Source organism: Haliotis asinina, chromosome 3 (assembly GCF_037392515.1).
Source record: "Haliotis asinina isolate JCU_RB_2024 chromosome 3, JCU_Hal_asi_v2, whole genome shotgun sequence".
NCBI lineage: Eukaryota > Metazoa > Mollusca > Gastropoda > Lepetellida > Haliotidae > Haliotis > Haliotis asinina.
Window position 1 is genome coordinate 56578842 of NC_090282.1, and position 16057 is coordinate 56594898.

At 38.3% G+C, this 16057-nt stretch overlaps 1 protein-coding gene across 1 annotated transcript in view; it reads left to right on the forward strand.

Moving 5' to 3' along the window:
• The window catches only part of LOC137276912 (uncharacterized), a 45382-nt gene extending 29548 nt beyond the window's left edge, over positions 1-15834 (forward strand). Inside the window, exons 3-4 of the mRNA XM_067808562.1 lie at positions 13281-14292; positions 15810-15834. Of these exons, the coding sequence (XP_067664663.1) occupies positions 13281-14292; positions 15810-15834 (1037 nt within the window). The remainder of the gene's footprint in view (positions 1-13280; positions 14293-15809) is intronic.
• Positions 15835-16057: the final 223 nt, after the last annotated feature.

Sequence of the window (16057 nt, forward strand, 5' to 3'; positions counted from 1 at the left end):
TACTTTAAGTGTATGAGCACTGTCAGAAATCAATGAAACTGTCTGATTGTGCATGTAGATGTAATCTATGTACCTATAGATCTATGCGTCAATGAATCAAACTATCCTATTTACTTTGAATCTACTTTGAGTGTAGAAAAATTAACAATCCAAAATCAAGTTAAAATCGAAGTAGACTTAGGTTAATATCTGGGAAGGAAACACAGTAATGTTACACTTAGTATAGACCATCAATGGAGATATTTCTCTCAAATTATTAATTAAATCGTTTATATGAAACTTCACACATGATGAAACCAAAAATACTGAAAATGGATAAGATACTTAATATGCACATGTTGCGGGGTCACTTGACCTCAATGTCATGTGCTTAAGCAACAAGTGTGCAAAATTTGCATGTGAAAAAAAACCCGTTAACAATCCTTAAGGGATGACGATTCGCATGCCACGCTTTACAACGCGTACATGCAATTGGCATACTCTATACTGGCTGATGCATTCTTATAAATGAGTTAGGTTTAATCAACACCAACAACATTAATATGAAGTTCTCTCGTTACCTTTCTCCGCACAACTGAAATGCTGCCTAAGTAGGATCAAATTCAGACCTTTTTAATCCAGTTTAACTGGAGAATCGTTTAAAAAAAATTGTCATTTAAAAAAAATCAACTTGAATTGTGTTTCTTGATATTACAGTTCCATTAAATGTCATGATTCTGTATCGGGTCACATGAATTAGAGGAATACCAGACATCGGTGTGGCAGTGCCGTTAAACTAGTAAAGTCTGCATTAACCTCAAATTTAATAATTCAAATTTATGTAGGTCCAGCACTCATTGCTTAGAGCTATCACTGAAACAATATTTCAGTGCAGAACTGCGTCTCTCCCATTTTATACAGAGGTCTCACAGAGGTGTGTTTTCATAGGGAACATATGTTCGTTTTTTAAAGAGATTCACAGTGACAAATACAAATAAGAAGATGTCGACACCTTCCATGCCATTCAACTCACCCTGACAAACATTAATTATACTTCGTGTACAAATGCTATGGATATTCGTTAACAAATATACGCCAGGTTTGACACAAGAGCATTTGCGTTTGTTGAGAGACGAGACTATGAATGTTGAGGTGACCAGGCTCTGATACCTGGCTCGCTGCGTGTCGTCATGCTTTCACCATATACAATAGAATTATTAGCTTGGCATCCTCAATGGCGCTTTTCAGGAAGACAAGAGTTCGTGGCTTAACAACCAAGTTTTCAAAGACGTTTTGAAGGAATGAACTGAGTCGTGAGATTTGAGTCATTGAGATGGAGTTCCAGAGTCGAGTTCTAGGTCTGGATTCGTTGAAGGTGCAAGAGGACAGTTGACCTGGACTAAAGGGAGTTGTCATAGTCAAATCTAGATGCGACAAAGACATTCGTTAGAGTTTTGCAAGTGTCTATATCAACAATCTTGCGGATTTTGCCTATTTTAGTAATTTGCAGTTTGAGCGGTTTTGAGTGCCTGAGCTTTACTGGACATCAGCCAGTCCATGATAACTCCAAGGTCCTTGACATGTGATGATGGCTGGACAAGGACTCAATCCACTTTATTGGTCACTAGTTTGTCTGTACTAGGTAATAATGCAAGCTTACAAGCTCTTGAGTAGTCATGGTTACGATTTTATAAAACGCTGTTTCTCTAACCACATGATGAAACCAAAAATAACAGAAAAATGTTTTAGGCAGTATCTGAAGGAGTAAGGTGTGTAGGTAGAACAAAACAATTCTATGCCTCCATTTGCACATGGCGGCATAAGCATATCTCAAGGAATTTTACAGGGCTATGTTTACATTCATTGTTCATGAAACATTTTGCATGTATAACAACTGACACAGGCCACTCATTTCATACATTGCATCCGTCAGATGTAGGTCCGTAGTTGGCTACCTTGAGTCTTTCTGTGCCAATATCTGCACATCGTCGGCGGACAACGCTTCGTCGTCATGAATTATTGCACTTCTCTCATCAGAAACGATAATAATGTCCTCGTGTAAACGATACACATTACCATCAAAGTTTTAATCTTGATCTGCAGTGGTTTCATACATGTCCTCAAAATGCAATATGTCAAAATTCTGAACAGCGAAAAAAGAGAATATTTTTGGATTCACTCGCTTGCCCAACGTCGTTTCTGGTGGGACATATATCAGAATGTCCCATCGACATTCATTTGTAATATACTCTTTAAAAGTTGGGGAACTTCATTTTTTTAAATTTACGATTAAAGATATTTAGGGGATTTATCGGAGTCAATCAATGTTTTGAGAGTGTATCATCATTTGCACTTCCTTACAGCCATAGCTATTTGGAATGTATTCGCTTTTGAAAGATGATTGGTGCATGGCATGTAATTTGCATGTGTACGATTTTCATTTTAAAATGAACCATTAGAAACAAACACTAAGAAATATGTGATGCAAGATGAGTGTCAAAATAAATATTCTAAGTGATTTCTCGACCTTCTTGAAAACCGTCGAAATCAAGAATGGGAGGCCATGCACGTGTTTGAGGCTACTGCGTTGTGCACGTGCATATCATGCGTTGTCTTTAACGTTGGTAATAGAGGGAAATGGTGGTGCTTTCATAAGATATCTGTCTTTGAAACGTTCGTTAACGTTTACACTTCCTTTGAATCCAAATTGAAAGTTAAGGTTTCCCCACGTTTTGAGAGTGTATGTTCTGAAGCATTAACGCAACACTGAACGTTTGTTCAACAAAACAGGACATCGTAGTTTCCTGTAACGAAGGGCTGTCATCCTCCATGAATGAACTACATGTATTTTGGAATTTACATTCAGTGACACTAAAGCTGGTCGGGGAGTAGAAATAAGAATAATCACAAAATGACTCGCATCCATAAATGAACATGAGCGCCACAGACATGTAAGCTCACCACAATGATGCTATCAATAACCTGTTAACAATACTGACATAGTTTATTTGTAGTTTCCACAATCAGTTTACTGGTGCACTTATATATCTGGAGTTGACTGAACAGCTGTGCCGACATGGTCCTTCAGTACATAACAAAAGCATATTATCCATTGTTGTCCTATCAACGTAACGTTATGCCGTGTGTCTAAACCTTATTTTCCCATAAATTTTGTATGTTTGTGTACACATACTATGTCATTACCAACAAGAGTCATCAGAAGATGACATATCACCATAAAAGGCACCTATTTGGGGTCTGCCTCACAAGTTTTGCTGAAAGATATTGAGAAGTTTTCGAGTTGTGCTCCGGAAACGAAACACACCTCTCCCTTTTGAGACTAAGGCCGAAACGTTTCCATGGAAACCAAGAAAACTGAAAATGACAAAAATCTGTAAATAGCAAAAGACATCACTGTGGGATCTGCCACATATACCTGCCAAGTGTTCCTGACAGATATTAAGAGGTTTTAGAGTTGTGTTCCGGAAACGAAGCCCATCCCCCATTTTGAGGCTAAGGCCGTGAAAATAATAAATCACAAAAACCTGTAATTAGCAAAAGGCACCACTTGATTGATATAATATCTACCACGTTTTGCAGAAAAATATATTGAACGATTTTTGGACTCCCATTACACTAAGTCCAATACGTTACCATGGAAAACAAACAAAAAAGGAAACAACTGAAGACAAAAATTATATAAAAAAATGCCAAAAATCTGTAAATAGCACAAGGCAAAAAGGCACAATCATAGCTTCAGCTTTACGTGGGTAAAGGGGGGGATCAGTCAATCTTTACAGTATACTCCGCTGAACTCCGCTGCATCTTATTTATGTTTAAAAAATACGCATTTGCCAATAACGTCAAATTTCACTCCAAAGGTAGCGGTGCAGAATGTGTTTGATCAGGATTACTCCAAAGAATGTAACTGTGAAACTTTCCAAAGGTTTGACGTTTAACCCACACAACATGATTTCCGACAATTGCTTGCCTTTTGATATGGTTTTGATAGATCCCACAGATCGAACAGGGGAGTCTTACATTTGTGGTGAAACCTGGTTGACAGCGATTCATATCATGCTTATGATACAGTTGGAATCGTACAATAGAGATTTTCCAATTGGTTTTGGTTGTTTCGCAGCATTTACAAATCCTACAAATGCACCCCCCCACCCTTGTGCCCAACGTTCAGTGGGATTAAAAGGTAGTGGGTGTTTTTAGTTAGTTTGTGGATGATCCCAATTATCTTTAACAGTAACACCACCAACACCAACAATTACATCAACAGCGACAATGTGTTGTTAACGCCCCGATGGACATGAAGTTTCAACTCATCTAGCCACCATAAAGATACGATCGGAAACAAATCTTTACATGGAAATAATGAGACATTTGTAGCAAACTGTACAAGTTCGATGATGTCGATATTTGACGAGTTACCAGTAATGTCGAAGCAAGTACTAAAAGACCAAGGTTCAAGTCTTATACGTTTCACAGTTGGGAATTTGTTACTTTGGTTGATCTACAGTTCATTTATGTTCCTGTTCTCGCGGAAAACAAATTTTTTGTCGAGATCGCCGATCACCCGTACTTAGCGGTTGTTTACATTACTGACCGGTAACAAGTGTGTGCATGATCAAAATTTGGCAATGCAACGACTATGCTGAGTTTTTACCAACTTGTACAAGTCATCACTTTTTCAAGCCCTTTTCGACAGGATTCCTCTTCCCTGCGCTTCATAACGTTACTTCTTCGTTATGCCGCGAGAATGGGAAACGCCTCGATAAGTCAGAGTCGGACGACCTTGTTTTTCAAGAGTAGTAAAACACCTGATGGATCAAGCAGTTGATAGATGCAGATGTTAGAGGAGGAATCTCTTCATTTAAAAGCAGCAAGCATTCATACGATAAGAACTGTTTGTATTATTATTTCAGCTGATATCCGTAAGTACCTCGAGAATAGGAAATACAGTATACAAGAGTATAAGTTATTCCTGAGATGTGATGTTGAACATGCAGAAGGATTTATGTGTGGAGGAATCTCTTCATTTAAAAGCAGCAAGCATTCATACGATAAGAACTGTTTGTATTATTATTTCAGCTGATATCCGTAAGTACCTCGAGAATAGGAAATACAGTATACAAGAGTATAAGTTATTCCTGAGATGTGATGTTGAACATGCAGAAGGATTTATGTGTGGAGGAATCTCTTCATTTAAAAGCAGCAAGCATTCATACGATAAGAACTGTTTGTATTATTATTTCAGCTGATATCCGTAAGTACCTCGAGAATAGGAAATACAGTATACAAGAGTATAAGTTATTCCTGAGATGTGATGTTGAACATGCAGAAGGATTTATGTGTGTGACATGATGAGTGATGCTGCCCGACGCTGTAACTAGTGTTTGTTTCACGCCTCCTCACTCCAGAAATGGACTTCGCACATTGTACCTACAATAGAACCTGATCCTTCGGCGTGACGAGCGCACGCGTTAACCATCTGGCAACCCCACCACCCAGGCAACCATCAAAGTACAAGGAAACCTGATCATACCCTTTTGTCCCCCCAAATCCTCAAACAATATGTACTAAGTGGTTTTGCATCCAAGTATCCAGTTTATAATTTAAATGAGCGATACTACAACTACATTGGGGTGAGTTGTAACTAATTGTGTCTGGAGGCTCTAGAATGTATAAGTGATCAACAAATTTAGTACGTTGTTTCCCATATTATCCACGTATACTTGATAGGAGAGTTAAGAAAGTTTTAAGAATCTTTTAACTCAATTATAACTCTACAAGATATTGTGACATCGGATCTATTATTTTTCGATGTCTACTAACAATGAGCAAAATATGCAAAGCCCAAAACAGAATCAGAAAGGCGTGGAATGTTTTGTTAATGGTACTTTATCACATCTGGAACTGTTCTGCCTGAAACACTGTTTTAGTACAGTGTGCAGGATCATCAGTTTATCCAAAAAACATTTTTCACCAAACATTTCACCATGACGTCAAGTCGTCCTTGTCATACACAAATATAATATATGGTTTACTTCTTTTTACGTACCATGACATCAACACTAAATGACACATACGAGACCACGTCTCATGGCCGTTTTGTGTTAAAAAAGATCCATCCAGTGACAGCCTGTATGAGTTCCATTCCATTTAATGATCCTCAACCAGTATACATGGTCTTTGCCAAACAGTAGCATGGGCAAAAATCATTCAGTGCACTTCGATATCCTAAACAGTGACTATTTTCTCTAAGGTCAGGGAGTTCATCCATGCGCCGCTTGTTGCACACAAAATATTGAGAGAGTGAATTAATGGCTCAAACAGAGGTGCAAATGTTTAATGATTCCACAGATCTTTAGCACCACCACACGAAATGTAAACTTATGGGTATGATCTCGCATCTCCGTGTAAGATGTGTCAGACACATGTCGGATTCTTTCTACCAACTGTCCCAATTCTTTTCAATAAATGTTCCTTGCGATCAAGCCAAATGAAGACTCGAAGTAGTTTACCATTTCATGTTTTTGTAATCTTCTTGTTGAACAAAGAGCAATGCAAATCGACAGTTGCGTAACGTGGTCTAAGCTAATTTAACAACTGAAGCACGCTGAAAGGAAATATGTTAACATCCCGTTTTCTTGCTTTGCTTAGGAATTCCAGTTAACGTTTTCTGCACAAACGCTGGAAGTATAGCTTTCTTATATTTCAGAAAACAAAAGGAATTTGTTCACTTGACCGTCTGTTCTTTACACTATGCAATATCAACAAAACGAGAAAACATGGGATGCTTTTTAATATGTGCTGAAAGTCTTAATGAAGGGTTGCGTGTTTAACCCCAATCACTACAATTTTAAGAAATGTGTTGAAAACACGATATATCATGAATGTTTGTATATGACTGAAACCATGTTTTCTCGCAACGGTTTGCTTATCATTTTCCCAACGTTGAAAACACAAGTACAAAGTTAATTATGTAACGATCATAAAACGGAACTACATCTTTCATCCCCTTCCTCACTAAAGGAGATGTGTCCACACATCACAGTTCCATTGTAGTTAAACAAACCCGACAGGTAACGTTTTATTGATTGTAGCCGATTCTCAGGACAAAGTATGTGATTTTACTATGTATACAATATTAAGCACCAGGATAAGAAAGCAACCATAAAACATATATGCTTAATTGCAGAAATGGTTAAAACAGGAACCATATAAATGACTTAAAGATGACACTTGAGGCAAAGTCTCATACATTAGGAAGTGTTTCAAATGGACATAATGAACACCGAACGTCATCTCCAATAACAGAACACCAATCTGAAACACCCATGTCAGGAAAGAAGACATGAGGAATATTGAGGTGGTATTTTTAGATAGGATATGAGCGTCACTGCTTGACAACAAGCATTTCATTCCGGTAACCGAAGAGTCAACCAAATTAATTTTTTGGCACAACATTTACCGACATCAAGCATAGCCTGCTAACAATGAATGTTCTATGGTTTGAAGAACATCAAGTGACAGACTAGTCTTTCAAAATTATATCCTAATCTAGAAAAAGATATTACATATATAATTAGGGCTATCTATCCATATTACTAACAATACACTTCCACGTACCAGAGACACTCTCAAGAGTGGAACGTTATGAGCATATCAGTGAGTGAGTGAGTTTAGTTTTACGCCGCTTTTAGCAATATTCCAGCAATATCACGGAAAATCACCAGAAAATGGACTTCACACAACCCGGGTCTTCGGCGTGACGAGCGAACGCTTTAACCACTAGGCTACCCCTTATATAAGTACACATTCACCGCAGTACGGTGGTCTCCTGCCATAGGAATTAACCATTAATTGTTCGTATGGAACAAATATATTCGGTTCATATATACTCTTTCTTCATGAATCAATCTAACTGAATTAGCAGGATTCATAGTCTCCCTTTGTGGATTGTTAATATGCATGATTGAAACGATAACAACAAAATTGCCTTTTCAGGTATGGTCCTTTTATAAATGCCGAGAGAGAACATATTGGTGTATATGAAAGTTCTATTATATGCTAGTATGCGCATTCATAAACCTGAATAAAGCTATTGCAAAAAATATTATATTTAAGCAGACATATATGGTTCACATAATCATGGCATTAACGCCATTAGTTATACTTTGGGACTTTTCGTTATGTCAAGAATATAGTTGCCTCTATGTGGATGATTATGCCATTAACAACGGAAAGCAAATATCGACAAAACATGATTCAAAAGTAATTTTGAAACAGAAAATTTTATCCATGTTTACGACATTTTCCAAACAATTCTAAGGGTACTATCAATTTCAGCAGTTTGAACATGTGTGCGCCTGCATGATAAACGCTGACAACGTGATCTCATGTTTGGCTATTGGCGCACCGTGAGGGACAGACGATCACTAAGCAAATATTCAAAGAGACACATTGTGTACCAGCATTGACGTCATATATGGAGAAAAAGAAGTCATTTGCTCTCACTTGACATGTCTGAACAGTGATCGGTTTCTGAATACCTTAACACAAGGGCAAGGTAAACGAAAAGTCGGAGAGATTTCTCGAGGAGATTAAATAGAATATTTTTCTGTCCGCTCTTTATATGATTACAAAGTGAAACAAATTTCTCCTTCGTTGCTTTTAGCCCAACAGACTATGGTATTAATACGTGCTTTTAACGTGACTATTGACAAATTATATATAATACTTACATTCACAACATACCTAGTTAACATGGTGCAAAACGAAAGAATCAAAGTTGAATACGTTCCGCAAGATGTCAATAAACAACAAAAGATATGATACCAGTTTCTGAAAAAGGTTAATGAGTATAAACCATTATTATCTCCGTGCTCGTCAAGTTCACAAAGATAAGCATTTGCTAGTCTAGATCATATTTAACTATTTGCAAATACAGCGATACTTTAAGCAACACATTCAATGAATGTGAAAATGGGTTTAATTTTCAACAATTTGCCCAAAAATATAACAAACTTTTCCAGGACGGGAATATTCGACGTTCTTTTCACGTCACACTAAATTAGACCACTTTTGGGACAGATCGCACATGAAAGATGTTGGTATGAATTAATTATTGTATCTTTGACGACACTTGTGTTTGATTAGTTAGGATTAAAAAACCCGCTTTGACCAATAATGCAGTTATATCAAGGCATGTGAGGAGAAAACTGAAAGTAGGTCGTGACTGTTAATTACTTTGGGATTAACTTACGTTAACACATACTCGTGGCTCTTACGGGATTCGAACCAAAGCCACAGTATTCTAAAAAGACGCAACTTATTACGATTACCCAACAGATTTCAGTGCATGTCAGAGTTTCGAAACATAGCATGATTGTTGTCAGTGAGACACACAATAATGACAGTCTAACTTGTGATATATTTCATGGAATATATATTGACTAGCTAAATTCATATAGGGAAGACATATTACAACTAGGAACCGTTTGAATGTTTAAGCTAATCAGCTAGTCTGACAATGCATGTCATGGTAATTTGCAACGCAGTGTCTGTTTGCTATTTTGAGCAGTTTCTGAAAAAGTTACGCCTTTAACTTGTCCACAATACATAACTTGCAAAATGACCGATTGATAGCAGATATTTCCATATATTTCTCTCCTTCTTCTGTGTTAAGTTTGTCGTTCCTATTGACAATGATAACGATTCCCATAATCATCATATGTCAGCGTCACCACAATATTATACACATGCACAAAAGTTAAGCACCACTATTTTCATAGTGTCATATTTCACCACTGAAGATCAGAAATACAAAGTACAAATGTTTATAACTGAAATAGCCTTCCTTAGAATCTTGACCCCAAGATATGGCAAGGAAAACGTTCTTCACGTGCAACGCCATTTCCCTACCATCTGAATCTTGAAAATCAAGTTTCACACACTTGGTTTCCTCGGTCTGTTGTGAGATTCTCCTTTCACTATAGGGTTAGAAAATCAGTCATGGTGAGGAGAAAGTTACTAGCGCTGAGTGATGGCAGGTGATTGACGTGAAAAGTGCTGACATGTCATGCAGGGCCAAGCAAGGCAAATGGGTCGTCATCACAGCGTCATCACCTGTTTAGTTGCCAAACATAATCAAACAAATGATGTCAATGACAGGCATAGATCTGGTTATGATAGTTACCACTGAGTATCCAAACTAGCAGGTCACATGGGTGACGCCTAACTGTGTGTATATTTGATCAAGGAACATGGCATAAAACGACTGTTAAATCTAATAACGCCACAAATATAGCCAACATATGAACAGATGGAAATATATTCCTAAGTTCTGGCTGAACTGAACAATGAAGGCATGTCGAGTTTTCGTTTGTGAAAGTATTTGTGATAAGTGTCATTGACGTCATGGATAGTGTAAACTACTCATATGATTGGCTTGGTGTCTCACAATCTTAGAGACGAAGTTCAATTCTGTCAAAACATTTGATTTTTCACTTTGTTTACTGCTTTTCATCAGCATGAAGAGCTAAATATATGCGTCATTGCTTTGTCCATAGCGATTTTGTAACAAAATTAGGAATTTTGAAATTTGAAATAATTTTAGTACTTAGACTCAGACTAGTGATACCCATATACACCAGTTTTGCAACATTTCTTGTGGATGTAACCAAAGTACTTCCCTATTTCGACAATCGGTCTCGGTTTTTGGTTTTTATCTGGTTTTTGGAAGTGTTGTGTGTACGCTTCAGCATTTTTAATATACGTTTGGTGGATCCTATACAATGAAACGTAAGACGATGGCGTCACGTTGGGATTTCACTAGCCATTGGCCCCGACCTTCTACCGTACCGCTGGCATTCACAACACGAAGGCAACGTTGTTTCATCGACTGTCTGATACATGCGAATACAGCATTACGCAGCCTGCGCCTCCAGCTCTTGAAGATTCTGGGTTTGACGTCTCAAGGAACGAAAATCTCTTCCACGAGGATCGCATACGTGTTAGATGGGTTTTCAGGTCTGGTGATCTGCATCGACACTTAATCACAATACCCGTTACAACACTATTTCATTATCTCTGGTTTTTGCGCATGTGCAGTTGTGTCCGCGATAGGCGGTTGTTACGGTTTACCTGTGTCAGAATCGGAACGTTGGACACGAAGATGGACAGCTCGCAAGCGGTTTCGTATGGTCTGGTAACAGTTACGCGACTCCCAAAATGTGCATTCGCTAAACGATTACGCATCCTCGAAACTCGGCCCTCAACGTCACCAGATGTCGTACCAGTTTGAAATGCACCCGTGTACTCAGGTTGTGAATTGTCATCTACTGCATGTCTTTCCACGTGCACTTTAAACCGTATTAAACAGGTCAGCCTCATAGCATGTCAGCTGTATGTTTCAAATTAGTAAGGAATGGCACGAAAATTGTCTATCGCTCAAGGTTTGTTAAAGTGTATTTTACACAAGTATATTCTGGAGACAAACTGGCGGTTAGGCACACGTAAGTTGTGGTCACCTGACTCTGCAAGCACGTCGAGTGGCTCGTCAGTTAAAATAGGCGTATGTTTCAGGTAAAGGCTGACCATTATGGTATCATGGTATATTAACTACATTGTACTAACCATTTTCAATATAATGCATGTCTCCAAATGTGTTTTTGTTTAGTATACGTATGTTTCATCGACCGAGCCCGGTCACAACAAGGTGAGTTTCTCGGTTGACTGGTTTAGAGAAAGGGACGTAAAGCCTGCAGAATCATCACTCAGTGTATGATAACATCACGTGAAGACAATTGGACAGGTGAATCGTACTCGACTAGAAAGTAAGAATCTACCAATACACATTCAAACCGATCCCTCTCTAAACAAAGGCAACAGGAAAAACGTCTGCTTTACCCAAATTTAAAGCTCAAAAAGGTTTTGGAATTAGAACTGACACATCTTTAATGAGTGTCTGTTGCCTAAAATTCACTGAGATGTCTTCGGCCCGTTGAACAAATGAAGCGAAAGGGAATGTTTAAGTCGCTATCAGTTTCTGTGCAAACCAACTTATTCCCTGGCATTGACGTTTTATATGATATTTGTTATATTTACATTTTGACACACTTGGATATCACAAACATATGTACAAACAAAATTGGAAGTGGTGTGCTGAGTATATAGGACCGTGTCTCAGAAGGATTCATTACTGGGAGAAACATATAAAACGTGTATACATATTAGTCATTTTCAGTTTAGAAGCTCATAATGGCATGTAAATACAGTTATTAATACGTTAGTGCTGGTATTGAGTGTTAAGACAGAAACATACAGAAAGATCAATAATTGTTTTGGTACGTCTTGAACTGGTATGATGTGACTTAAAGAGAAAAATACATTAGCGAATACAACTTGAAGTGTCTGTGTCCGACTCACGTAATGTCTATCAGAAGACACAACATAAAAATATTAAGGTGTGTTAATATTTTTCTCTTCTTCATCGTGGTTTCACACTTAAAAAGATCTTCTTTTAAACATAACATAATCATTATCACAATCTGATATATATGGATTCCGAATTAGCCTGTGTTACACATAAAACTGCCCACATTTCATTGTTATGGATTTAATATTTTCAAAGACGTCAGCTAGGATTTCATACAAGTCTCGATGGCGCCATATCATTTGCAAACCATTTTGCTCTGACTGTGTTGTTAATTTATTTTCAGAATATGTGAAAATACTCATTTATTGTATTGCAGTACTTCCATCGTCTTCAGAAGTTTTAACTTTCATAGTTTGGTCTTTAGTTAAGCAACATGTGCATGGTGTGGTCTAACATTGATAAACGTCTAATCGAATGCAAATCCTTCTTTCTGTATATGCCATTCGGAGGCCATGTTCAGATTCATTTTGACCCGTGAAGGTCCTTCAGCAACCCATGCTTGCCATAAAAGGCGACTATGCTTGTCGCAAAAGGCGACTAACGGGATCGGGTGGTCAGGCTTGGTTTACACATGTCACCGGTTCCCAATTGCGCAGATCGACGCTCATGTTGTTGATCACTGGACTGTCTGGTCCAGACTCGACTATGTACGGACTTCCGCCATATAGCTGGGATATTGCTGAGTACGGCGTAAAACCTCACTCACTCACTCACTCATTTTAAATTATAAATGCTTGTGTTTGATTTTCATGTTATGGCTTTTAGATGTTTGCCATATATGGTCTTGCAACAACGTTTCTCAGTAGTCATTCAGTACTTGATGTCACTGTCTGTTTGTTGTCATCTGCAGGCGAGTATCGCGCCAACCAATGTGATCGAGTCAATTGCATACCTTGTGATGAGCGATATGGAAAGTGCAGAGGCAGGCCAAGCGGTATCTACCCTTTCCACACTGAACGTTGGACCCCAACCTTTGTCACATGTTACGACCAAAGGAACATTGCTCAGGATGACTGCCAAGTACCTACTCCTATCTTCTCCCCAGAGGTCCACGACTGTGTGTCGCTCTTTGAAGTACCCAAGGCCAACGGAGGTCTTCGTCCAGACTGCAGCTTCAGAGATGATGGCTATTATCCAGACGAACAAGGCAGATGTGGAATCTTCTTTGAATGCAGAGACGGAGAATTTGAAGGCTACGATGAATGTCCTGCTGGTAAGGTCTTTGATCCAGTGAGTCTGAAATGCCAGTCTTTGGAAACTGCTGCACCTCCTTGTGGAACAGGTCAACAACCACAATGTTACGACAGGGATGATGGCTTCCATGCCGATCCTTTTGGTAGATGTACTTACTACTTCGAATGCAGAAGGAAGAAATTCATCAGATACAAAACATGTGACTTTGGTTCCTTTGACCCAATCCGACAGGAGTGCATCATTCCAAATGAGCTGGTACCCAGACCATGTGGACTTCTTCCTAATCCCTGCGAGAGGAAATCCTCGGGCTTCCATCCTGATGCCAACACGGGTTGCAAGAACTACATTGAATGTAGCAGGGGGATCCTCATCAGGAATGGGACCTGTGCTGCGGATCAAGTCTTCAGTAGCGTAAGTGGTAAATGTGATAGGCAAGAAAACGCCGCAGAGCCTTGTGGACTCACACCATCCTGTGCAAACAAGAAAGATGGGAAATATTCTGCACTGCTGAAAGGGTGCAGTTTCTACTACGAGTGTTCCAATAGGAAATTCTTGGGATTCAAGCAGTGTTCCTATTCTCAAGGAGGGTTCTTCTTCAACGAGAAGACGGGGAAATGTGACTTCCCACAGAATATCTGTCCGCCATGTGGTTATAAGTGGTGGGGCTGGTAAGTTTTAGAACTGTGAGATACGTACACTTTTATTTGAAAATCGTTTTAACTGTAACTACACAGGTACATGATTAAGTGTCATCTTATGGTCTCTTTTCTAAATTGCCGCTTGGTTGATTAACTCTCATACCCAGCACATTAAAATTGCAATGAACATAACAGTTTTAAGGCCACTTATATAGCTTGATGTATGTAATAATGGTAAAGTCAGTTTTGAGTGATTATTTACAAACATGTATGTGTTTGCCGCTAACATCTATTTTCAGCATTGAAGATTATTCTCAAAAAATAATCTTTAATTTCGCCTGAAATAAAACCTTTGACACCACGGAAAAAGATGGAACCCTATCCTTTACAAGTTTGACATCTAGTGATCTAGTAGTTTAGCGAGAAAACTAGTCCTGTAAATATTGCATGATAGATTAAACGAACACGGACGAAACTGGAATACAGGTATGATAAAATGGAAGGACAATGTTGTTCTTATTTACTTTTAAAGTGCATGCCAGGTTGCAAGCCCATTAGACACAAATATTTCTATTCTGCAGAAAGAAGTTTTGTAACCGCCATTCATTAACATTCTGAACGATACAGATGTCGTCGTCAATACATAGTTGATTTTAATGTCCATGTTTGCTTATTGTTTGTATTTATATGTTTATTGCCGAGTGTATGATCTATGTTCAGTAACCACTATGGCTATCCTGAGAAAAGATATCATTTCAAAAAACAATTCGAACTGTTCATAAATGGTATGTGTACAGAACACATAAGAAATATATCTTTCGAGTAGGATGATTCTGATGTACGTTGGAAATGTACACAACTGGCCTTAGAGTATCTGAAGACACGTAAGACATACTTCCGATTAATAAATGAAAATATTGTTTTTATTACGAACGAGGGGGAAATATCGGGGTTCCCTTTTTCATATGACATCCTGGGGCAAAATATCACTTTGTCGTGGTGACGTGAAGTAGCGTTGAAAATGCGATGATCGTGTATTGTCAGCCTATGTTTTGAAGTAGAGTTGGGTATATTTTTCAATTTGACAACTTCGATAATAAACCGAATAGCATGTTCGTGCCCACATCATACTATATTTTCGAGACTCGTGCTAAAATATCGGTATTTCTCATACAATTTATAGTGTTCTCGGCAGGATAAAGCCAAGGGATATTTTCGGTGTGGTAACATAGTATGACATGAGCATTAAGATAATACCCTCTATACAATAACTACAGTTCATACCCTCATTTCTTTGCCTCAAAGGTAACTCGGATATCATCTTAAACGATGATATTAGAAACAAGTGTATGATTTTATAAACAGACATTGCTCTAAGTAATGATAAAACATGTTTGATCTCCTTTACATGAGCCCGTTGGAAAGTAGAAAGCGAGAACTAATTCTTACAGAATTCCTCCACAGAATTTAATGAGATGAAACATTCTCACAACTGGTAGCTTGTTATAAGTTCAGGTCTCATGCCATATCTCTGAATCTCTTTTCAGTGCCCGGGCAAACTCTCTCCGGTAACAGTGCCGCCATCTTGGATGTCATCCCTGTGAGAATGTGATACGTGAGACTGAGTGAGAGTGATCGCCCACTATATATAATACGTGGATATATAGACGATAACAGTTGCATCTAATTATTCTGCTTTTATAATCTTCAAGGCCTTCCCTCTCAGAATGATGAATATATCATCGATTGCGTGGTTTTCTCTTAAAAGATGTTCCTTTGTACGATCTATTTCACA